The sequence below is a fragment of the Cryptomeria japonica genome, chromosome 7 (assembly GCF_030272615.1).
Source record: "Cryptomeria japonica chromosome 7, Sugi_1.0, whole genome shotgun sequence".
Lineage (NCBI taxonomy): Eukaryota > Viridiplantae > Streptophyta > Pinopsida > Cupressales > Cupressaceae > Cryptomeria > Cryptomeria japonica.
The window spans coordinates 495,585,555-495,612,643 of record NC_081411.1 but is presented as its reverse complement, the minus strand read 5'-3'; the positions used below and the strand labels follow the sequence as shown (position 1 = coordinate 495,612,643).

Sequence of the window (27,089 nt, the reverse complement as noted above, 5' to 3'; positions counted from 1 at the left end):
TCTTGCTTCCTAATCTGATCAATAATAAAAATAGACTGGATATCCCAGTTAGGCATCATAATCATACCAATACTCTTAATCAATTGTCTTGCATGTTCCACAGATATTTGCTCCCTGTTAGGATCATATTCCTGCAGTGCCTTGATGATCTCCTATTTCTTTTCTTCATTTGCTTCCTCTATGATCAAATTTTGTCTTAATTTCTTTTGTTTCAATCTTGTCAAAAAACTTTTAAATTCATCTGACTTAATAAAGTCATCATCTTTCATGAACTCATTTGACAACATCACACGCTCATCAAAGCCTTGAGCAAGGGCTTCATTTGTTTCTCCCTATTCTTCATTCTACCCTGCTTCTCTGAGATGTGTCCTTATTTGATGAAAGTATTGTCCATTTCTGTAACAATTTCTCTAGCAGGGTCTCTCCTCACAATTGTACCGACCTCATTAGTTTTTTGTTTCTTTGCAGCTGGGGTAGATTGAACTTCATCCCCACTCTCTACATCATCAGCAAACACACTAAGTGGCCTCTTGCCATGTGAAGAATGTCCATCTTGGGGGTCTTGCTACTGAGCAACCACTTCTGAATCTGGAATTTGAGGCATTTGTTCCATCAGAGTTTCATATAAACTCAACATTTTGTTAATCCTCTCTAGGTATGGGCTATCAGGGCAAAAACATGAGAAACTAGGGTCAGCAACCTTCAATTCTGCTTCAACTCTCATCAAATTTTTCCATTTTCTTCTCCTTTCTTGTACTTCATCTTTTCTCAGCAAATTTCTAACCACATCTTCATCATCCAATGGTTCATGGTCCTTTATTGTGGCCCAAGGTGTCATTTTTGGCATTGCAAATTTACTAAATTATTTCGGATCATAGAATCTAGACACAACATTAACCAACCTATATTGTTTAAGGAAATTGTTTACTTCATCAAAGGAACTCCTACCAATGGTAAAATCAGATGCAACCCAAAGCCTAGGAAGAAGAGAACCCTTCCTATGTTTATCAAGATATTATTTTTCAACTAGGGTCAATTGCCAGATAAACTCCATAAAAGCAATCTTAATTGGAACAAATTTTGGTAAAATATGGGGAGGCTAAGGACACCCATAGACTCTGATCATAGTAAAGTTATCAAAAAAATAAAAGTCCCCCCAGTTATGTGAAATAGACCAGTTTGGAACAAACTGGTAAGGTCTCAAAACTCTCCTAACATTAATTCACAATCATTCCCTATTTATTCCTAGCATTTCCATAATTGGCGAAACAATCAAATTTTCAAAGAAAAGGAAAGAAGAATGGGGAGAACTACTGTCCCAAACCCAGGTCCATCTTTGTATTGGCATTAAGACACTGAATTCTTCTTTGAAAAGCTCCAATTCCTTATCCACGAACTCAACATTATAGGACAAGATTAAATGCATCAGCAATGAATAATGCTTGAATGTAGGGTTGGGTGCACCACTCTGAATTTCAACTAGGGCATTATGAATGTGTTCAACCACATAGCCCACATAATTGTAATCTTTGTTAACATCTGGGTGTTGAATATCCATAGCCATCATTAGTAATTCAGCTGATGTTGTTGAATCTCCATCACAACCCAACACTCTGCATAATTCATAGATTGTACAATGCATATAATGGTGGAAAGGTGTGATGTCAAATGGTGGTTCGATACTCTCTGGAATTATAACCGGCTTCCTATTCACCCTAGGCAAGTATCTGGGGATTGCATGCTTCTTGATAACACCTTTGTATTTGTCATAATCCTCTGCAATCCGCTCCAAATCTATATCTATACATGCAACACAAGGAATCTGGAAAGCTTCAACAAAGCTAGCTCTGTTAATTGAAACTAGGGCAGACTGGTTCTTTCTTCGGATTACCCTAGATACTTGGCAATAGCATTTGGCCAACTCTTTTATCAAATCCACATCAACATACACATCTATCACAATTAACTTTGCCATATTTAAATCCCAAGGGTTTGACATTAGGACACCCTTAACCCTATTATACCATAAATAAATAAACAGAGAAGAACCAATCATATTAATCGTGGTAGGGTTTCTGCATTGGCTCCATAAATCTTTCCATGCCAAATCATTTGTATTCAAAGCAACGGAAGTCCCTGGCATCAAATCTACAAATTCTTCTTTGTATTTCTTAACCATCTTTTCCTCAGTGGCACTGGCCTTGGAACCTCCAGGTCCTCCTGCTCCACTTGTCGTGGCCTTGGGCTTGGGCTTGGGCTTGGGCTTGGGCTTGGGCTTGGGCTTGGAAGCTCCATTTCCACTCGTCGCCTGACTCATTTTAGCTGCAGAAGAAAAAATTAACCAATTTTTTGAAATTTTCCCACACCCAACACTCTAAATTCTCCAACGTTGTTGCAGAGCTCAATTCACTAGATTACCTCGAAGATAGAATGCATTAATGCAATTATACAAAATCTTGGCTCAATCATGCAATTTATGGTATTTGGGCGCCATCACTTCTCTCAAGTCTCAAGTCTCATTAATTTCCACACTTGCATGAACTAGCTACTATGGCATTAATTCAAATTTCAAACTTCAAAGCTGAAGTACTCGATCGAAATTTGAATTCATACCCTTCTATTTGATTGTGATTGCCATTCAAAACTTTTCCAGAACCCGGCAAACAAGTCCACGTGTTAGCGAGTTAGCAATAATGCTACCAAATCCTCTTAATCACAAGCTCGCAACCCCTTTTACGAATCCTCAAAGAATCTCGCTAGTGAGCGACAGCCGTTGATCTTCATCAAGCCCTTCAGTCGCAACCTTGCAACAACAGTTGTAATGTTCTTTCTTTACCTCTGAGCTGGCGACCATTGCAAATCTAACAAAACAACTTATTTCATCACAAGCTCACAACTAGAAACTTAACTTGACTTAAACCCTTGCGATCCTGCGACAACAAGACACTTAACCGTCGTTGCATGCTCACAACACTTTTTGACTTAAGAATTACAAACCCGCGAGCATGCGATGATCACAAAATCAGACCAAAACTTACCTGTCACCATATCGCAACGTAAAATGCTAAACAACTTCAAAACCTGCGAGCAAGCGACAAAACCAACTAAGCTGTGATACCAACCACATTGCGTGATCGCAAATTAAAATGACATAACTGCGAACACCTCGCGACCTTGCGATAACATAAAATCACACCCAGTTGCAACCTCGCAACATAAAATGGTATTTGGGCACCGTCACTTCTCTCAAGTCTCATGAATTGCCATTTGCGGTTTGCCACACTTGCATGAACTAGCTAGTGTGGCATTAATGCAATTATACAAATGTCAAAATCTCGGCTCGATCATGCAATTTATGGTATTTAGGCGCCGTCACTTCTCTCAAGTCTCATTAATATTAATTGCTACACTTGCATGAACTAGCAATAGCTACTATGGCATTTGATTGGCGATTGCCATTCAAAACTTTTACAGAACCCAACAAACAAGTCCATGTGTCAATCCCCATCTTTAATCACACACTCGCAATTGGTTATAACAATTTGGAAAGGAACCGACGAGTTAGCGACAATGCTACCAAATCCTCTTAATCGCAAGCTCACAACCCCTTTTACGAATCCTCAAATAATCTCATGAGTGAGCGACAGCCGTTGATCTTCATCAAGCCCTTCAAACGCAACCTCGCAACAACATTTGTAATATTCTTTCTTTACTTGCGAGCTAGCGACCACTACAAATCTAACAAAACAACTTATTTCATCGCAAGCTCGCAACTAGAAACTTAACTTGACTTAAACCCTTGCGATCCCACGACAACAAGACACTTAACTGCCGTCGCATGCTTGCAACACTTTTTTCACTTAAGACATACAAACCCGCGAGCATGTGATGACCACAAAATCAGACCAAAACTTACCTATCGCTAGATTGCAACTTAAAATGCTAAACAACTTCAAAACCTGCAAGCAAGCGACGAAACCAACTAAGCTGTGATACCAACTACATCGCATGATCGTAAATTAAAATGACTTAACCACGAACACCTCGTGACCTTGCGACAACATAAAATCATACCCAGTCGCAACCTCGCAACATAAAATGGTCAAGTGCAAAACATCTTGCGAGGTAGCGACAACTAAAATCTCCCAGTACTCGCAAGCTCGCAACTTAAACTGGCTTGATGATAAAGGACCTGCGAGCTAGCGATAATCATAAAATCTCAAAACTTTTTATCTCTTGACCGTAGCGACCTAGTGAGTACCAACAAAAATTGATATTTTATGTTAATTTATCATCATAAACAGGCACGAGCAGTGGCACACAGACCATTAATGACTTAGTACTTACTCGCTAACTCTCGTGGCTATAATGCATGACATCAAACCAATTCAAGACCTCACAACCAAAGCAATTTCATTAACAATCTCCAGCTCGCTAACATAAAATGCTAACACTCAAAAAACTAGAGACCTCGCGATTTATACCCAAACCAACACTCGCTAAGTGGCCACTTAAATTGTTAAACATGAAATTTATTTGCGAGTTAGAGATGAAACATTAAACATGTCTGACCAACCGTTTGACCACACTTGACATTGACATGGACAAATAAAGAGAGGACAACTCAGATTTTCAACGCACGACAACTTTGGTTTACTAGCCAACTAAGACAAAAAACAAACACAAAACCCTAATCGGCATGAACATCATGTTAAGCATTTAATATAGAATAGTAGAAAGGTTCTAGCAATAACAATTATGCAATATGAATAATTTTATGGATCTTGTGACACAAATTGTTGCATTTCATGTTCAACATAATGTGGAACCAAATACCAATTTACTAATAATTCAAATTCACAATTAAAAATATGAAATAAGTATCCATTCTGATTGACAAATTCAAGGAATACAATATCAAAAATCATCAATGACAACTATAGTATTGCAATTTTGCAAATCGAAATTGTAATATGACTCAAGAACTGTAGTATAATTATAAATACCTATAAACTGACTGCTAATTCACTTCAGTGACTCACTCTGAGGCTTCCATATCCCAAATGGAGTCAAGATCCGGAAACTGACTAGTACTAACAGGTTCATCTTCATTCTGAGTCGGGTATTCAAAAATATCTTCGTCTTCATGTTGATTCTGAGTCTACGATCCATCATATTCATTTGTCTCAGCACTAGAACTAGCAGTAACACCACCAGCTTTTAAAGTGTTGCACACCCCTCGTCTTTCACACATGGAATTCCAGATTGCCAGTGCCCTATCATATGGAAAATCTCTAACATTATATTGGGTTAAAAACAACCTCAAGCAAGTTTCCAAATTCTTGTCTAATTTGTATCTGATCTTTGATTTCAAAAGCCCTAATGCACTGAAAACTCTCTCATCTTCCACCGACCCCAATATCATTGTTTGACATAAATCAACAAGTTTCAAATATTCTGGTATTGCAATACGCACTGCTTCACTTTGATCTATCCTTTTCCAAAGCCTTGTGATTGATCCAGGTTCAAATGGATTCTCCAAGTTAACCAACTGCTATTTCATAACCAATGCAAACTATTTACACTGTTTTCTAAGATGATCTAAATTTAAAATTCCTTCTATTGGCTGTCCATTGCAATATGCATCTTTTGAAAATGTCAGTATCAATTCCTCTAGTTTTTTATGATACATCTTTGCGTCATTTGGATTATCTCCAATTGAATGCCAAAATTGAGGATACACACAACCCATGGCTTCAAGTATTTCTTCTTGAGGGAATCTTTCACGAATCTCAGTTGAAAGTTCATATGCAATAGACTTCAAATTATCACTAACAGATTTAACAATCCTGTCAAGATCTTCCTTTTTAACTAGTAGTGCTCTGCCTTGCTTGCCCATCTTAGATTGGTGCATTGGTATCTAAAATCCTTTTACAAAGACACATAACTCATTTTTTGTATTGAAATGTAAAAAAAATTTAGCATGATTCAAATCTGTAATTATCTGCCACCTAAAAAAAATTGGGCTTTGCCCTATTAGATCTGAATATAGACCATCCAGGCTCAAGCATGTCATTTTACGTAGAGTACTATACTCATTGATATACATAGTTATGTCTTGGGCTTTCTTAACAAGTTTGTTCATTGATTCCAGCATGGGGAGAAGACTAGCTAAAGTTAACAGAGTCTCTATATCACTTAACTTATGTAAGAGATCAAGAGCTTTGTCTACTGTGAGGTGTTGCTCATACATTAGTCTGATCAAGGATTGATATTTTGTTAGAACGTGTTCCGCTGGTCCATGCAAGGAGATCCATCTGGTCTCAACATCCCTGAGAAGCTTGTTTCCTCCTATTACTCCCTCAACAAAAATCTGAAATTCTGAAAATGTTTAGGACTTCGACAGAAGTATGAGTGGAGCTCGTGGACTAGATCTTCAACTTTTGACACTATAGGAAAATGGCTTACAATTCTATATGCTAAATTCATTCAATGGGCCATGCAGTGAATGCCAACCATGTATGGTGCAATACTAGTTTGTAATCTTGCACAAAGATCGGTCCTTTGACCTTGCATTACTGCACCTCCAACACATACCAACTTCATTCAAAGCTTTCTTAACTTCTAAATATAAATTCAAGTCATCCATACCAGCAATTTCATTCAAAACTTTCTTAACTTCTAAATATAAATTTTCTGCTGTTGAATTGCCCCTCATTTTATGAACACAGAGTAGATGAGCTCGGTGGACGTGTTCTTTTACGATATACACATGCATACAAACCCAAGCAGTGTTATCTACTGCAGTAACTTCATCTATGGATAATGAAATGAAATTTGACTTTTTTACAGTCTCTTGTAAATTTTGCTTTTCCACCTCAGCGAGATAGTTTGCCATTTCCCATCCAGTGTTTATTGACCAATGTGACATAGGATAGTGAGGAACATTCAAAAAAGATAATAAATTACTAAATTCCGGGAAATCTTTCATAGGATGCCCTCTCGACATAATATGAAAAACAAAACTCATCTGAATAGTCTTTGCCAGGTTTGCATCTTTCGTTGCATGTTCAAGCCCAGCCTTGATTGTATTTCCAAATTGACTATTACCAATCAGTGTCATTTTGTGGTTATGCTCTTCATATTCTGTGGCATACTTAACATGAAGACATTCTTCCTTTGATTTCCATCTTACTACTCGTGTTTCATTTCCATCTATGATCTGTTTTTCATAAACCTTACCAATATGCTTTTCTATGGTGTCAAGCTTTAGCTGCATCTTCTTCTCTCTTTTAGTTTTTCAGCTACAAATCTTACACCTGCATTCTGTTGGTTGTTCATCATTGTTTGGGAGTGGTTCAATGAATGGGTACTTTTCTACCCAATCAATCTTAAAACTCCTTGTCATCTCCCACTCTCACCCTAGTTTTACTTTCCTTTTTCTTTTCTTCCTACCAACATCATCTTTAGTACTAGCATTTGCATCTGAGTGAATTATCTCATTGTGTGTATCCCTTACGACATATTTTGCCATGTCGGTATTGTCATCCTCATTTGATGCATTTAACTCAATGACAATCCCACCTTGTGGTGGTGGTGAGCTACTATGAATGGCTTCTGCAACTGTAGAAGTTGGTGGACTAGAAACTTTGCCAATTCCAAAGAAAGACTTTATGGTAGTATCTTTAAGTTTAGGTTTTGGGCATTTTGATGGCCTCTCAATCCCTTCAGTTTCACTGCCCTGAGGAGTCTTACCCTTGTCTGACATCCCAATCCCTTCACCACCCTAAGGAGTCTCAGTCTCACCCTTGTGTGACATCTCAATCCCTTCACCACCTTGAGGAGTCTCACCCATGTTTGACTGTGACATCTTGAGTCTTGACCTCTCACTATGAGTTAAAAGTTAAAACTAATACTATCAAGTATGAAGAAATGATTACTCACCTTTATGCCTTCTCAATTCTCTGAATCGGGAATCAGGAATGCCTGGGCCTGTGTTGCAAGATTGTAACTCTGGCCCTCCGCCCCGCCCTACAATGTGAATGAACTTCGACTTTCCAACTCAATTTGCAGAATGCAAATCGAGACTCGAGAGCTCCCAATTTACTAATCTGACACGAACAAATTATAAGAAAGAGTGTAAGAAAGAGTGCATTTATAGAAATCCATGATTGCATTTTTGGCGAGTTGCGCGGGGCTCGGGCGTCGCATTTGCCAATAAACATTTAATTTAATTTAATTTTTGGCGAATTGCGCGAGCGTACAATGAACATTTAATTTAAGCGGGGCAAAATGGGTCCTCGAATGCTGATAATGTTTTAATTGATATTGGCGAATTTGGCCAATGCGTGCAATGAACATTTAATTTACCATTGGCGAATTAGGTCCTGGGTACATGGTCACTTTACTATTGTTGGCAAATAACGGAGGTGATCTAATACCCATGTTCGCGTGATTTCAGGTGAATATTACAGGCATGCACATCGACGGTGTGTGGTCAATGGCGAAGCCAGATTCTACAGTGTGTCGTTAACCCCGAAATTCCGGGTGATTTGACCACAATGGTGCCCAAGACTATTCGCGCAACATTCGCCAATTGGCGAAGATTCGCCACTAAAAAACTCTCTGATAATTATATCCATTCAAGACCTCATCACATTATCAAAGACCATAATAGTATGGTCTAAGAGTTGTATCTTTGACATGTCTACTTCTAATTATTTTAACTCTAGTATATATGTAAACCCTACAACAATTATCAATAAAAGATCATTTAATAAATAGTTTTCTAGACTTCAACACAATACATATAAAGGTATTTCTTCTTTAAGAATATTTTTAATTACGTTTTCATCAATTTTGAATGATATTTTATGATGTTCCTTGTGACTAATAGGCTTTTTCAAGTATGTTACTAATTTTAGATCAATGTCAATGCTAACTTTTAAATTTTCTTCAAGGATTTATATTGTTATCTCTATAAAAAGCTTTGATACTACTCCTAAATTAGTAATACAACACTATAAAACATAAAAAAAACTAAAAAAATGAACATAACACGTACATGCATTATTGTGTGTAGATGTTATGCATTAATAAATGCAAAGTAATAATTATATATATATATATATATATATATATATATATATATAAAACAATATGTGTTTATATTAATTTATAGTTTTTCCACTTTTGACTCCCCATATTTATGGAATAAGAAATGTAGAAATATGATGACTATTGTACTTAAAATTTCATGAGGTCATCTATAAAAAGTCTAAACCAATGAACTTCCAATATACTATATGTAATTAGCTTTTGAAAAATTCAGAAACATTTGAATGTTATCATGTCAATCTAATGCCTTATGAACAATTTTCTGTAAAAGATAGACCACCTATAACAAGATAAAACAGATGTATTGCCTTTGAATCTATAAATACTAAAAGTTGAAAAATAAGAGATCTCTAGAACCTTGAAGTAAAGGCAAGGAAGAAGAGTGCATTGCATTAGCTTGGCTTTCCTTATGTCACCCTTGACAATCTGTATTCACTTGGCACATCATATATGAACAACAATTCAAAGTTAAAGCAAAAGCAAAACTTCTAAACCAAGACAAGATTGACTCATCACAGAATTTTCCATGGTTTAAGGATGCACATAACCAAACTGATTCTGATTCTCACTTGATATAAGCAAATTTCAGAACAATGCATTCCACACAGCACCATCTCCTTCATTACACGTATGGTGCACCTCTTTTATCCTTTCCACAGACTTGCATATTCCACTGCAAGTCCAATCAAATGCTGCAATACATACATTCCCCGCTTCTGCCTTCAATTCACAATCTGGAAAGTGACATCACATGCAAAAACAATTAGTTTTGGATATGGTAATATCTTCTTTTTATTTTTTTTTTATTTTTGTCTATGTAGCATATATGATGTATTTTTTATTTTATTTATTAATTAATTAAAATTAAAAATTAAAATATAATGAATTTTAATTTTTAATAATCACGATCAAAGATACATTCTGTATGCTGTGCAGACGTTGCTGATATCTTATACCTGGAGGAGTACCACAGCACATGCTACGTTCGTCTACATGGTTGACTTCTAGGCCAATCAACCAGGCTCCCAGTGAAACATCCTCATTGGCATATTTATGCAATATGGGTCTGCAGGCAACATTTTGAATCAATTCTTTTTATAGCATATGAAATCAAATCAAGTATTTCGGAAACATATTTTAGTTTAAATTGTGCATTCTAAATTTTGACTTGTTTAAATGGTTCATATGAAATTATATTTGTAGATAGGTTTTATTGAAAAAGTTAGTGTAATTTCAAACAAACCATCTAAACAAGTCAAAACTTAAAATGTGTTGTTTAGACTTATCCAAAAAAGACAAACTACTACTCACGAATTTATAGATATATAATTAACTAGATCCCTTGAAATAGCATATATCTGGCCAGTTGCATGTCTGAAGTATTTATTGCTTTCTTCTCCAAACTTCCAGTATTCTGGCTCGTGGTATTTGACACCTCTGCAGAAAAATAAATTGAGTGTTCTTAACAGAAGAAAACTACCAGAAAAGTGTTCAGTGACAGGGAGTTCCATATCATAACAAAACATAGTTTATATAGATGATATGTTAGTTGGGTATGTTGAGAAAATGTCTACAATCATATAAATTTAAAGTATAAATTAGTTGCGAAGAAATAAAAGAAAAGATAAAATAGAATAATGTAGTTGTTGTTATGACAAATTAAATTTGTCTTTCAAGATTACAAAGATATATATATATATATATGATATTTTCCACATAACAGCTATTATCAAACTTAAAAAGAATGAGATTTTTTCTGAATGAAAATGCAGAGCATTGTAACTTACTTTTGTGAAAGAACAGGTCCAGACTTCATGCAACCTATGTAAATTCTTGGTTTGGATCGGTATCTTGCTAAAGTGGTTGCCAACATACCTGAGTATTTACTTATATCAAAAAGAAGATAGAAAAGGTTTTGACATATTGGATAATGAATTTAATTTCAATTTAAATAACATTTTATAAACTTTAACTTGTTTAGATGGTTCACCTAAAATCGCGTTAGTTTTTTCAGTAATAAATGGACCTTATTGAAAAAGCAAATGTGAACCATCTAAATAAATTAAAGCTTAGAGTGTGTTGTTCAAACCTAACAATGAATTCAAAGAAATAATTATGTATCTAGATCAACATGTATGTCATCATCAACTTTAGGTGGCTCATCTGAAATCGCACTAGCTTTTTCAATAGAGTCATTCATCTCGAATCACATTAACAAATGAATTCTATTAAAAAACGAATATGATTTCAAATAAATCACCTAAACAAAACAAAACTTAGAATATGCTATACATTTAGAAAAATACCGATATACCTAGATTGACATGCACATCATCATCGACTTTAACATAGAAATCAGCATCCCATTTTGCCAGTGCTGTAGAAAAGTAGATCTTGGTCTTTGCTGAGAGCTCATGGTAGCCTTCAACATGGTCCAGTCTTAGGAAGTCATTATGCTCTGCGTCTTCTGTATCAATAGCACGATCCAAAATGCCACCAGGTGTCGCACTGTGTCCAATAACAAATCTTATTACAATGCCTTTTTCCTCTTCCAACTGCTTCAGTTTTGCTCCTGTCATTTTGATTTTGCAGGAAGCTTATTAGCTTGCTCTGTTATCTTTCTTCGATATTATTGATGGGTTTCAAAATTCAAAGGAGACTCAAACAATACTATATAATAACATTCAAAAGTAAATATTGAATCAAACGGGAGAGCTGCAGATTATAGTTCAACCTCGTGGCATCCAGGTTTCTCGGACAGAATCACGTCGTTTTCTACTGCTAAAAGCAGTGTTGATTCCGACCACAACAAATGCTTTGGTACGTACTTTTGCAGAAGATCCATCCGCTTTCTCCACTCTTGGAAACCCATTGCTGTTCATTCCTCTGCTTGCGCTCGCAAGTCGTGCTGCTCCTAATTCCATTTCCAGGGAAGAAATCGTTTTGTCTAATGACCTGCATCACTCACACTTGTTAATATAATTTAAAACTCATCCATTCTAACAACTCAGTAGTTTAATATGAGTTTGTTAAAGATCATGACACTAAGTTTTTATTTGTTTCGGTGGTTGTTTCTTAATCGTATTCATATATAGATGTGATTTCAGATGAACCGCCTAAATAAATCAAAGCTTAAAGTGTGTTGTTTAAACCAAACCAAAATCATCTTATGATACTAGGATCTTTTCAATAGATAAAAACTAAACCAGAACACAATGCCACCTCCATGTTCAAAATTGAATTAACAGGCCATAAAGATCATTGATAACAATTCTCCAAATGCAAAGATTTATTCATTCAAACTTCAAACAATGATTCAGTGGCTTACTGAATTGCTTGATGAGTTTTAGAAACTTCTCCAATTATATCCTTGCTTTCGCTAGTTTCAAGTTTCTGGTTACATGCACACAGCCACAACCTCTCATTACAAATTCTTTATAGCATTCAAAGTCAATAAGTTTCCCCTTTTTCGTTACATTTTGACTTAAGCAACACATTCTAAACTTGGACTTATTTATGTGACTCATCTAAATCACACTAATAAATGAATTCTATTAGAAAAATTGATGTAATTTCAAATGTACCATCTAAACAAACCAATGATCAGAACATACCCATCCAACAAACTTACATATGTTGATCAATCAATAGCATTACCTACCTGCTGATGCTTATGTTGGCAGTCCTGGGGAAGAGGTTGCAAGTTTGTATTTGGGTGTGGCGCACTCCACATTCGGTATGCAAATAGCATACCAATGGAGAAGCTGGCAAGGCAAAGGAATAGATTGAATTTGGGGGCAATGGTAGAAATAGAAACTCCTCCTCCTCCTCGCATCTTCTTTTGGTCTTCTTCAGATGGGTATGCCATTGTTTCCCCTGCAAGCAATCCTATTTTCCTATCCTCACGTACCTGCCTCTCGCCCAACACCTACACAAGAAACCCACACAAGATTAGCTACAATATTAATACTGAAAATGGTATTAGTGAGGCAAAGTGAGGGAAAGACCATTTTGGGTTGTAGTGGAGTTGAGGTGAAAGAGAGAAGTGCATGCATGGTTTTGAAGGGGTGGTTTGTCTGTGCAGTTAAACCACACAAATATCGTGGGAGATTGTCCGCAAGGGAAAGAGGAATGAGGAGACAAAACTGCATTCACTATTCCGTTCCACCCACTAACATTTCGTGTATTTGTTTGGTTTTGATTTAAGAATCCCCATGCACTGGACACGTGATTTTCTACGAGTGCATTACATACTTCCTCGATGAAAAACTGATTTTTTTTTGGAGAGCGCTGTCAGGTGTGATCGATTTTGCCGTAGTAAAATCGAAGTTCTGTGGAAAGTTGGTTTATTCATGCCTCGATTTTGTTAAGTGCGATATTTTGTTGCATCATTCAACGTCATCAATTCCAGCAGTACCATTAAGTTTTTTCCTTCGAAATATTATAAATTATTCCAACTTTTAATTATTAGAAATGGGAGCATGACTATGTAGGCTGAAATCTTTGTGGTTGAGAGTGAGGACTAAGAGGTATCTATTTCATTTCATCAAATTTATTTGGGGCACGACCTCAACTTTATCATTTATGATATCAGATATTGCACTTACCAAGACTCCATATCCTTGGCGAGCTCATTGAAAACCACATTCAATTTCACTAATAGATCAAGGAACCATTGGTAGTATGATGCTTTTACTATTTTCACAACTGCAATTTTTTTTTTAAAGTTTTAAATTAGGTATGAGAGCACAAGCCAATGATTGAGGAGTATCAATTTTGTCAAATTCATTCAAGGCATGATCCCAACCTCATGCCTTGATGTTAGGGCCTTGCATTTAACAAGATTGAAGATCTTTGGTGAGCTTATTAAAAACCACATTCAACTTCACCACTAGATCAATGGACCATTATCACTACGATATTTTTACTAGTTTCACCACAATTTTTTTTTTGTCAAGTTTTAAATTTCTTTGTATCTTAAGTAGTGGTTAATTATTTATTTGTATTTTTTTATTTTTTAAATTTTAAATTAAATTTTGTGTAGTTGATTTAAATATTTTGAATGAGTTATTATTATCAAAAATGGTATTTCCACAATTCATTAAATAGTAGAATTATTTTTTGGTAAAAATCATGTCGAAATAGTTTTTGTATCAAAATTTTAGATCATGCTTCATGATCCATATCATTGAACCAAGAAGAATGAGTCATTATTCATTTAAATCCAACTAATAGCTTATTCATACAATTAGTAAAACAACCGGAAATGTTCATCACGATGAACTACATAAGCAAAAACAAAAATTACCATATTTATATCATAATTTTAAAATAACAAAAGGCAACTTTCATAGAATTTTACGAACCATAAAAGAATTGATAAAAATAATTAAAAAACTCTTGTCTTTTCATTCCTTTATCACACATCATGCATTTAAAATATGCATCAATTAATCTTGGTGATAAACTCTCCTAAAATTAGTAGCAATTATAAAAAATCCTAAACAAGTATTTAGAAAAATAGTGACCATCTATTTTGAATCTATAATTTATTTATAAAATAAAACTTTGTAGAAATAGTGCTTCAACTATCTATTTAAACTCCTAAAAAGTAGAATGTATGATTTGACATGTACCTAACATCACTTATCAACATAATCCTCTTTGATGCTGAGTGGACTCACAAGTTGATGTTGAATCTTGAAACTTTGCAATTACCTTATTAGATATATATGCAAGTTGTTCCTAAGTGTATATATACTTCAATTCAACTTCTTTATTCTTAACTAGACCCTGAATAAAATGGTACTTCAAATCAAAATGCTTTGACCCACTGTGAGGGATTGGATTCTTGACCAACTTGATAGTACTCATGTTATTAGAAAAAATATTGTGGACTAAATTTGTTTCTCCCCCAAATTTTGGGAGACAATGTTTATTTACCTATGCAAGTGAATACAATATATTCTACTTCTATAGATGAAAGAGAAACTAAAATTTATTTATTTGAACTTCATATAACCAAACTCAAGCAAAAAAAAAGAAGTAATTCTTAGATGTGGATTTCTATCCATTCAAACTACCTCCTCAATCAATAACACTAAAGCCAACAAGTTTAAACTTTGTAGAAACATGTAATGAATACTAAAATTAATAACATCTTTTATATACCTCAATATCATCTTAGCTTCATACTTATGATTTTTAAATAGTTATCATATACCTTGAAAAAAGAGAAACTAAATAAATAGTTTTAATCTTGTACGAATAAGAAACATCAAACATCTAACAATACTTTTGTAAGTTGTCACACTAACTATTTAAATACCATCTTCTCTACATAACACAATTTCTTGAGAAGTTGCAGTGGATACTAATAATTTATAATCAAGGTCATATTAAATTTATTCATAATATCTTTTGCATACTTTCTTTGACAAATGAAGATTTGATACTTACTTTGATGAACATCTATCTATTCCTAAAAGACATTGCATGAGACCTAAATATTTAATTTCAATTATATTCATCATAGAGATTTTGAATTTATATTTCATCTTAAAACTGCTAGCCATATACAACTAATAATCAATATACAAAATTCCAATAAGGATATTATTGTCTTCTTTCTTGTAGTAAACAATAGGACCAATCTTTTTTTGTTAATGCTAGTTTACTAATAATATTCATAGATCTTGATATACCATGTGCTAGTGGTGTTTTCTTCAAGTTATACAAAACTTGAACTTCAATCTATAGACTTGTTCCTTACCTTGCACTTCAAAACCCTATAGTTGTTGTACATAGGCCACTTCATCTAAGTACCCATTCAAGAAGACACATTTTACATCTATGTGAATATTCTCCATTTCTTTTCATCTATTAGTAGAATTACCATTCTAATTGTAATGGTAAAAATATTAGGGTTTCCACCATTAGATGTATGAAAACCGCTATTTTTTACTTGGAGGCCATTAAATTAAGGAAAGATAGGAATTATATATATCTAAACCTAGGAGGTATAAATGTTGATCTAATTCTAGGGGTGTTGAATGTGCCCTCTTCTTTTCCTTGAGTTGAATTGCTTTGTTGAAGATGTTGAAATTAGGGTAAACGGGCTGAAATTGATGTAATTATGCGCAAACAGTAAGCTACAATCATCAGATCGAGCCATGAACCTAAATATGAGGATTGCAAAAGGATTTAGACCTGTTCCCAGAAGGAGCTCCTGATTTGTCAGGACCGGTCTAACGGTCACTTTGGTCCTCCGAAATTTTTGCACTCCAATGGGGGAATGATTCATCTCTGTAAATAAAGTTTATCCTGAAGATCGTTGCTCCGTACTTGCTTCCTACACACAAATTGAAGGGTTTGCCTAAGTCAAACCCCGATTTAGGAATTAACCTTGAATGAAATGTTGCAAATATTGAAATTAATAATGGAAGGATATACCTCAAATCTGCAATGACTGATAATGATGCTTTGCTTCTTGAATGTAATCACATATGTTGTATGAAATGACATGAAAATCACAAAACCCTAATCACACACACATTCTTGCATATGAAAATTGTAACTTGCTCCACAATGATTGAATGAAGAATATGCAGCCTTGAAGACCTCTAAAAATGCTTGATGATGAACACTTCAGAGCTTGAATGCTTTATGTTGAATGCTTAGAATCTTAGGATTGAAATGAATTGATTAATGTCTTTATATAAATGAGGATCTAGGTCAATTTACCAATTAGGACGACCTCCAACAATCATATTGAGCCACCGAATTCATTTCTCGTTGGAGAGATGGGTCTCACCCCCTCCTTAAAAATTTGACCCTAAGGAGGGGGACCAGAGCATTGGGCGCTCTGGTCCAGGACTAGGGCATTGGTGGTGCCTTGGTCCTCCTCAACTAGGGACCAAAATCAAGGCCTAGGGAGGAGGACACACTTCTAAAGAGTTATTTGGTAGGTGTTTGAGACATGAAATTTGGAATTAAGGCACTCAACTGACCCAGATAGGAGATGAGGGGGAGACACGCTGAAGTAGGGGCATAAGCATGAGGTGTAGATTGGCTCGATGACAATTTACAGTGCTACACTAATGATCTTTTGTCTTATCAGTAGTGAAAATTAGTAAATGCACAAAGATGGGGGATAATTAGTAGCCAAAATTATGATTCTAGACAAAATGTATATGTTCTTTATAAAATATAAACAAGCCACAATGACCAAAATAAAATATAATATTAGTGATAGTTTATGTAGACTACACAAAACATAATGTGCATAATTTTTTAAATCATTGAATCCAGTTTTTTTTTTAATTTTAGGCTAAATTTAGAAGTCTAAGGGTTGGACATACCTTTTGGCTCCCAAATTCGTGTTTTTAGTTTAAAAAAATTCAAAATTAAACCTTATTTATTTTACTTGTTTTACAATAAAAATTTATGAAGCCGCCATCAAAATGATGGGCTACTTGTATTTATCAACATATAAATTTCATAAATTTTTTAAATAAGTTAAGGAATGTGTTGGAATTATCAAACTCTTAATATTTTATAATAAGTATGTCCCTTATCTAACAACCTCTAAAAGTCTTAGGGCAAATAAAATTTTCCTAAGTCCTAAGTCCTAGTATTATGCATTTCATGTTGAGCCTCTTGTTATAATTTGTCATTGACCAGGAAACCTAGGCAACCCTTGTCTTAAGTCGTGACTTATGCCTTTATGTGTTGATGCAATTACTAGCCCCTTGTGTTAGGTTTTTGGGTTTTAATTGTCAAATTATTTTTCACTTTTCTCATTTCATTGGATCCTAAAATAGTCTTCTAAGATTTATGTCACATGGCCTCAATGAACCTTTCTCTTTCCTAGTGGGGGGAATATTTTCACCTACTTTCTAAGAAACTTAAGTCATGGTAACCCCTCTCTCCCATAGGGAGTGACCCTAAACCATCTCAACTCTTGAGATGGTAGGGTAACAACTTGAGGCCAAGCGACGAGACCATCACAGGTTTACCTCGCACCCCCTCATGGTGATTGGAAGTCTCATGAGCTAGACTATAGGGTGGTGGGATAAATAACAAACTGCAGAGTATAAGGTACCCCATATTCCCAAAGGTTAGTGCTTGATGTTAAGGGAATAATCTCAGGATAACGAGGTAACCAATAAGGATTGTGGGCCCAATGAGCATAAAAGAAAGTCACACCCTGCGAGGCTAGTGACTAAGAAGGAGATTACACTACGAGACAACAGGGTAGATGAAAGGAAATCCTAAGCCTGCCACATTGAAAAAAGTTGACAACTCACCAAATCAAGTAAAAGAAAGATTGATCACAACCGCTTGATAAAAATAGATCAATGATATAAATTTTTAAAGTTATCCACAACTACCAAATTGACAAAACCTACATGATTCAAATTTATTGCAATGAGAATGAGGTAAATTGCAGTTTGGGGCTAATAAGTTTAGAATTAATTTGCTTTTTCAATAAACTAAGTTGCATGCAATGAATTTAAGCAATGAATCACTATGACAAAAAGAGTGGTTCTTTAGCATTCAGTTAGGGTATTCTGATAGCGATTTAACCAATAAGTTATTCTCTTGCTTTAGTGGCATTACAAATTGGTTTTCTAATGTTATAAGTGTGTTTGAGGTAATTTCAATAGTCATAAACAAACACCCTAGCTAGTTTCAAAGTAGGAATAGCCTTTTAAAATGATTAAGACAACTAAATCTTCTACAAAAAAGGGTGAGACCTTTGACACTAAGAGTGAAGAACATAGGGTATTGCATCAAGATATATTATATATTTTGATAGATTCTGTGATGGAGAACAAATTTTGGACTACCTTCTAAGACTTGTAAAAATTGCAAGGATGAGCTGTAATTCCAATTTTAGGATGGGATTTGTTTTCATTTTTCTATGGTAATAAAGATAAGCCTATCTGTTAGCAGCAACCAAGAAGGAAGACTGAGAGGGGGGGGGTGAATCAGTCTTCAACGGAATATCAAACTTAATCACAAAACACAGATCTGATAAACTGCAGTAATAAGATAGATAAACAAATTAACAACATAACACACAACACCAATATTTTGATGTGGAAAACCCAGTTAAGGGAAAAACCATGGTGGGAACCTACCCACAATAAGATGATACTTTGCAGTAGTATGTAAAAATATTACAATGGGGAATTCACATGCATTCAGGCACACTGCCTAGAGTTCACTACTCAAATATAATGGCCCAGAAGGCTACAACCCTCAAGGAAGTCTCACTGACTTACAATAAAATTCAGACTACAATCTAGAAAAAATGAACTGAAACAATAGCATCTCCAAATACCTGATTACAGTTCCGGTTAAGCATAGATGTTTTCCTTGCAACTCCAATCTCACCTCAAACTCAACACCAAAAGATAAATCACTTGTTCATACATAAATATCTCTTTGATAATGCAGACACACCATTGACACCTAAATTACATGAGTATATCACCTATATATACAAATCATCAACCTTGATAACAAGGTCGGCTAAACCCTCAACCCTCAATTACAAAATTACATCACATGATATAAAGATCGACCACCGGACCAATATAATGGTTTACATAGCATAACATGGTCCTAAAACAAATTCCCAAATGATCAACTCCACTGAAAATCATGCCAAGATCAACTGCATAACACACAAATCATCACCAGTTGATAGAAACCACTAAAAAATCGCACAAGGATCGATGCAGATCACCAAAACAAATACTAGGAAACACCAACAAGAATGTTAGAATCATCAGGAATAGTTACACCAACACCACTTATCAAATCTTCATCGATCAACATCTGAAAGCTCAAGAACATAACCAATCGGAAACTATCACGAAGAAAGATAACTTGCGGAGTACCAAATAATGATCCATCTAAAATTAATATACACAAGATCATCCAAAACAATATCCCACAATCTCAGCACCAAATCTGATCACACCGAAATATACCGGATTATATACTGAACTCTGCAAAACAGTGATTAACAAACCAACACTACAAACTGGATCAGAAAATATTCTCAATCTGTAGTCATAGGAATTTGTTGAAATGAATGACAACAACATATCCTAGCAGTAGCAATGACCAACAATATTCAAAAATCTCCCCCTTTGGCATTGATGGCAACATATGAATGTGAAAAACAATCAATGCAAAGAAAGAAGATATATCCAACAAACTCCCCTTAAGATTGGGACTTAGAAAGAATTTTTTCAAATGATCTCTCCCCCCCTTTGATAGCAATGCTAAATATCTCAAAATAGAAAACAAAACTCACTCTCCCCCAAAAAGCAATATGAATCTATCTCCTCTAGAAATACATAACCAGATCAACAAACTACTCCACCAGAGGAGAACCACCAACACACCAATCTAGATAAAAAGATAAGGCTCTAAAATCCACCGGATTGATGCAACTCAATGCATATAGTTCTCATTAGGAGGGGTGGATATCCCTTACTTGTCTCTCAAGTAGACAAATGTATCTGCAGGAAAAGACTTAGTGAAAATATTAGCTATTTGTTCCTTTATAGATACATACTCCAGCTTCACCTTCTCTTCACTGACTTGCTCTCTCAAGTAATGATATTTTATTGACACATGTTTAGTCTTCGAGTGTTGCACTAGATTCTTTGACATATTGATAGCACTAGAATTATCACAGTATATAACAATAGGCTCATCATAAATAATTCTGATATCTTTCAATGTTTGCTTCATCCAGACTACTTGAGTGCAATTACTAGCAACAACAATGTACTCAGCTTCAACAGTAGATAGGGACATTGTATCTTGTTTCTTGCTAGCCCATGAAACCAACTTCCTACCCAAAAAGAATGCTCCACTGGTAGTTCTCTTTTGGTCATCAACGGGACCAGCCCAATCTGCATCAGTGTAGGCACAAAGCATGAAATTATCATTCCTCGGATACCACAAACCATAATCAATAGTTCCCTTCAAGTATCTGAATATTATCTTCATAGTAGTGACATGACTCTCTTTCAGATCAGCTTGATATCTAGCAACCATGCACACAACATGCATATTGTTCGGCCTAGTCTAAGTAAGATATAGCAGTCCACCAACCATAGATCTGAACAAACTCTAAGTATCTTTAGGGGATTCATCATTCTTAGACAATTTACAACTAGTCACCATAGGAGTTCCAACCGGTTTGGAGTCATCTAATCCAAACTTCTTTAGTAATTCCTTCATATACTTAGTTTGAGATATGAATATACCTTTTCCAATCTATTCAATCTACAAACCTAAGAAAAATTTCATCTCACCAATCATAGACATATCAAATTCCTTCTGCATATAACCGACAAACTTCATGCTCAAGTTATCATTACCACCAAAGATAATATCATCAAAAAAGACTTGAACAATCAGGATGTTATCATTTTCAATCTTAAAGTATAGATTACTGTCAACAACACCTTTACTAAATCCCAATTTCAACAAATATTTATCTGGTCTAGCATACCAAGCTCTAGGGGCTTGTTTCAATATATAAAGAGCTTTCTTCAATTTCCATACCATGTCTCCATCATTTGATAATGAAAATCCATCAGGTTGTTCAATGTAAACTTCTTCCTCTATATCACCATTTAAAAAGGCAAATTTGACATCCATCTGATATACCTTGAAATCTTTATAAGCAGCATAAGCAAGCAACAATCTAACAGCTTCAAGTCTAGCAACCAAAGAAAAAGTCTCCTCATAATCAATTCCTTCTTGTTGTGAATATCCTTTGCAAACCAATCTTGCTTTATTTCTGATAACTTCACCAGCTTCATTCAATTTATTCTTGAATACCCATTTAGTACCAATAAAATTCTTATCCTTAGGTCTAGACACAAGTTCCCATGTATTATTCTTCTCATTCTAGTCTATTTCTTCCTCCATAGCTCTCATCCAACTTTCATCTTTACAGGCTTCAACAACATCTTTAGGTTCAACTTTAGAAATCAAGCATACTTCTTCAACATCTAACCTTCTTCTAGTCATCACACCTTTAGTCGTATCACCAATAATCTGATTTTCATAATGATTCAGTCTTACATAAGTCTTCTGATTGTTATGATTCTGAGGTACCTACACTCCTTCACCAACAACATCCAGATTAACAGTCTCTACTAGATCATTCTACTTAGGCTCTTCAGGATGAATAGGGGTTAAAACAATATGTTGTCCATCATCATAACCACATGCTCTGATCTCTTTCCCAAGGTTCTCATCCGCCTTCACATTTGCACTTTATACTATCTTTCTCAATCTCTTATTGTAACACCAATAGGCTTTGCTCTCTGTTGAATATCCCAATAATATACCTTCATCACTTCTAGCATCAAACTTTCCTATATCCTCATCTCTTTTGATATAACATTTGCTACCAAATACTCTAAAATATCTCACAGTAGGAACATGACCAAACCAAAGCTCATAAGGGGTCTTACCGATATCTCCTTTGATGTGAACTCTGTTAAATGTGTAAACAACAGTACTAATAGATTCTAAACCATGGGCCCCTAATCTCAACTACATCACAAAGGTCCTAACCAAAGGCAATTAAACCAATCTTGAGCACCTAATTAATTAATTCCTCAATCATCAATGTCACATGGCAAATAAATCATTCTATATTAATTAAATGTTTATTTAATTAATTAATCATTCCAAGTAAATTATTTTAATCAATTATCTTATTTATTTAATTAAATATCCTAGCATTTTTTATTAATAAATCAATTTGCCATTTAAATAATAAAAAATGAATTAATTTACAAAAAGGAATTAAATTGAGAAAAAGAAATCACCTTGAGATATTTCTTTTTCTAAAATTGAGACAACTTGAGAAATCTTAGAAAAACAAGAAAAGCAATTAAATTGAATAAATCATTTTCTCTAAAATTAAAACTCAAAGTAAATCTTGAGAAAAGAGGTTTAGTTGCATTGAAGAGGATTTTTCTAATAAAAATATTGAGCAAATAAGAGGAACGTGCATGGAATCAACTAATTTTATCTCCAATGCAAACTCACACTTATAATCTCAATGCCTTGAATCAGGGTTTGATGGGAATTTATGTCAAGATTAACTCAATCTAATCTTCTCTAAAATTGAATCAAAGCAACCAATCATTTCAATTCACCTGGATTGTGCTTTCTCCTGAGGAATCTCAATTGCTCATCATTAATCGATCTTGACCGTTGGTCTCTCTTTGGATTCTCTATAAATTCAGTCTTTCATCTCTCATTCAAGAAACCCTGGAGATTTATTGTTATTATGTTTTGTTTTTTCTAGAGTCAATGAGAATATTGTTCTTTGAGATTATTCCATCTTAGCTTTTTGCATATTAGTTTAATCATGATTGCTTGCATCTATCTAACTTAATCTTGCAACCATTTAGCTCAATTTTATGCTCATATAGATTAAATCCTTCATCTTGGTGTAGTCTAGTCACTAGTATTTCTTAGATAAATCTAAGAGCAAGTCTATACTTGCATCTTTAAGGAGGCAATATGTTGATTTGTTATGGTTTTTACACTCATTGATTATATATGTCTAACCATGCATGCAATGATTTATTGAAGTGTTTGTGCTTTACAACTTATAGATTACCAATTTTCTCACACACACTCTCCATTAGGTATTTAGAACATTTCCTTCAATCAACATAGTCCTTGTAGTATCCAAAATAGTTCTTCTCTTCCTCTCAACAACTCCATTTTGTTGTGGGGTTCTAGGAGTGGATAATTGTCTTCTAATCCCATGCATCCACAGAATGAATTGAAGTCACCAGAACATATTTCTCCACCTCTATCAGATCTTAGACATTTCACCTTCAATCCAGACTCAGTCTCAACCTTAGCTTTGAATATCTTGAATTTATCAAATTCTTCTGATTTCTCCTTCAAAAAGATAGCCCACATCATCCTAGAATAATCATCAATTAGCAGCATAAAATATTTATCACCCTGCACACTTCTAACATTTGTAGGTCCACATAGGTTAGTATGTACAAGATCCAACAATCCATCTGATGTATACTATTTGTTTTTTAAACAAATTCTTATTTGCTTACCCAACTGACATTCCTTACATACCGGATAGCAAGCTTAACAATTTTAGGCAGATCTCTAACAACATGTGTAGGACATATCTTAATCATTGAATCAAAATTTACATGATACATTCTCCTATTCCACAACCAACTCTCATCAATCTAAGCAATCAAACAACTTTTCTCACCAGCATTCAAATGAAAAATATTACCTTCAACCTTAGTCCCAGATGCAATCTCTATACCAGAGGCATTCAAGATCTTGCATTTACCATCCTTGAATTGTAGGTCTTAACCCTTATTAACCATCTATCCAACACTCAAAAGATTATGCTTCAAACCTTCAACATACACGACATCATCAGTGTTATGCTTACCATCAAAAGAAATAGAACCTCTCCCATGGATCACACAAGCTTTGTCATCTCCAAATATAACTATTCCACCATCATATCTTTCCATAGTCACCAATTTACTTTTATCACCGGTCATATGATGTGAACAACCACTGTCAATAACCCATTTATCTTTCTCTTCAACTTTAGTAGCTAAATATTTCTCCTCAATAGTACAACTAGTGGAATCAACAAGTATAGGTCCATCTTCCTTAATGGAAAGGAATACAACTTCATCTCCTTCTGACTCTTCATCTGTAATACCTTCATCAACAACATAATAATAGTTCTTCTGATTTCTATACTTCCGGTTAGGCTTGTAAGGCTTATCATACTTCTCATGCTTTTAATACCTTCATCAACAACATAATAATAGTTCTTCTGATTTCTATACTTCTGGTTAGGATTGTAAGGCTTATCATTCTTATCAAACTTATCATGTATGTCATATTTAGCCATTCTCCCTTGACATCTAGAAGCAAAATGTCATATCTTGTTACAAGAGAAACATTTCAAAGGCAACTTTCCATCATACTTACCAGCACCTTTAGGTAATCTCCGGGAAATCAATTCTTCAAGTTCATCCAACTCTCTCTCTTGCTCTTCCATCTCTCTTCTCTCTCTTTCATATCTAGATATTCTGCATTCATCATTATCATATTTCTTCTTACTGGATATAGATGCAGATGCTCTAAATGCAGTCTCAAATTTTTCATGTAATTCTCCAAACTCATTCAGCTCAAATGCAACAATCTTTCCAACCAACATATCTCTTGTCATAGTAGTCACACTCTGGATCTCATCAATAGCAACAACCTTATGTTTATAGGCAGGAGGCAAAGATCTCAACACCTTAGCAACAATTTCATCTTCCTCAATGGTTCCACCAGCATATCTGATACCTAGGACAAGATCTTTCACCTTAGCCATGAAAGAGTGTATGTTCTCATCATCTCCCATCTTCAATGTCTCATACTTTCCTTTCAAACTCCGCAGCTTAACAACTTTCACCTATTTATCACCTTCATACAACACCTCAAGCTTTACCCAGATCTCATGAGCAATTTGAAGTCCCATTACATTTGTCATCTTAGAATCAGTCAGGGCACTAAGCAATGCTTCCTTCACTCTAATATTATGTTTTTCTTCCTTAACCTCATCAAGAGTAGATGGTCTATTATGAGGAACAACATAGACATTCTTTGTAATCTTCCAATAATCTTCACCAAGACATTTCAAGTGCACTTCCATCTGGTCCTTCCATATAGAATAGTTACTTCCATCAAATCTCAGACTATCCTTCTTAAAGATAACACCCTGAGCTTCCATCTCGGATCTCCCCAAGCGGTTAAGCTTCTACCAAAGGATCTAGCTCTGATACCAATTTTTAGCAGCAACCAAGAAAGAAGACTGAGAGGGGGGTGAATTAGTCTTCACCAGAATATTAAAATTAATCACAAAACACAGATCTAATAAACTACAGTAATAAGACAGATAAGAAAATTAATAACACACCACACAATACCAATATTTTGACGTGAAAAACCCAGTTAAGGGAAAAACCACGATGGGAACCTACCCACAGTAAAATGATACTCTGCAGTAGTATGTGAAAATATTACAATGGGGAATGCACATGCATTCAGGCACACTACTTAGAGCTCATTGCTCAAATATAATGGTCTGGAAGGCTTCAAACCTCATGGAAGTCTCACTGACTTACAATAAAATTTGAACTACAATCTGAAAGAAATGAATTGAAAGAATAGCATCTCCAAATACCTAATTATAGTTCCGGTTAAGCACATATGTCTACCTTGCAACTCCAATCTCACCTCAAACTCAACACCAAACAAGAAATCACTTGTTTGCACACAAATCTCTCTCTGATAATGCAGGCACACCATCAACACCTAAATTACATGATTATATCACCTATATTTATGAATCATCAACCTTGATAACAAGGTCAGCTAAACCCTCAACCCTCAATTACAAAATTACATCACATGATACAAAGATCGACCAATGAACCAATATAATGGTTTACATATCATAGCATGGTCCTAAAACAAATTCCCAAATGATCAACTCCACCGGAAATCACACCAAGATCAATCGCAACATGCTACACCACCAGGAAAACCGCACAACACGCAAATCATCACCGGTTGATAGAAATCACCAAAAACTCGCACAACGATCAATGTGGATCTCCAAAACAAATAGGACATGCCTAGGAAACACCAAAAAGAACATTAGAATCATCGGGAACAACTGCACCAACACCACTTATCAAATCTTCATTGATCAACATCTAAAAGCTCAAGAACATAACCAATCGACAATTATCACGAAGAAAGATAAATTGCAGAGCACCAAATCATGATCCATATGAAAATAAGATACACAAGATCATCCAAAACAATATCCCAAAATCTCAGCACCAGATCTG

The 27,089-nt window shown here is 34.9% G+C and overlaps 1 protein-coding gene across 1 annotated transcript; it reads right to left on the bottom strand.

The window, feature by feature from the left end:
• Positions 1 to 9,400: 9,400 nt before the first annotated feature.
• On the bottom strand, positions 9,401 to 13,199 carry LOC131065764 (probable beta-1,3-galactosyltransferase 8). The gene is made up of 9 exons (XM_058000406.2): positions 13,125 to 13,199; positions 12,779 to 13,045; positions 12,446 to 12,510; positions 11,852 to 12,072; positions 11,432 to 11,689; positions 10,905 to 10,992; positions 10,429 to 10,554; positions 10,074 to 10,183; positions 9,401 to 9,851 (listed from the first exon to the last, which is right to left on the bottom strand). The coding sequence occupies exons 1-9, from the start codon at positions 13,170 to 13,172 to the stop codon at positions 9,703 to 9,705; spliced, it is 1,332 nt and encodes a 443-aa protein (XP_057856389.1). The 5' UTR covers positions 13,173 to 13,199; the 3' UTR covers positions 9,401 to 9,702.
• Between the last annotated feature and the right edge of the window lie 13,890 nt (positions 13,200 to 27,089).

Coding starts and splice junctions, on each gene's coding strand:
- LOC131065764 (XM_058000406.2), bottom strand. CDS start 13,172: ATGCATGCACTTCTCTCTTTCACCTCAACTCCACTACAACCCAAAATG. Junction 13,046..13,124: donor CTCCACTACAACCCAAAATG/GTCTTTCCCTCA, acceptor TTTCTTGTGTAG/GTGTTGGGCGAGAGGCAGGT. Junction 12,511..12,778: donor GCCAACATAAGCATCAGCAG/GTAGGTAATGCT, acceptor GCATGTAACCAG/AAACTTGAAACTAGCGAAAG.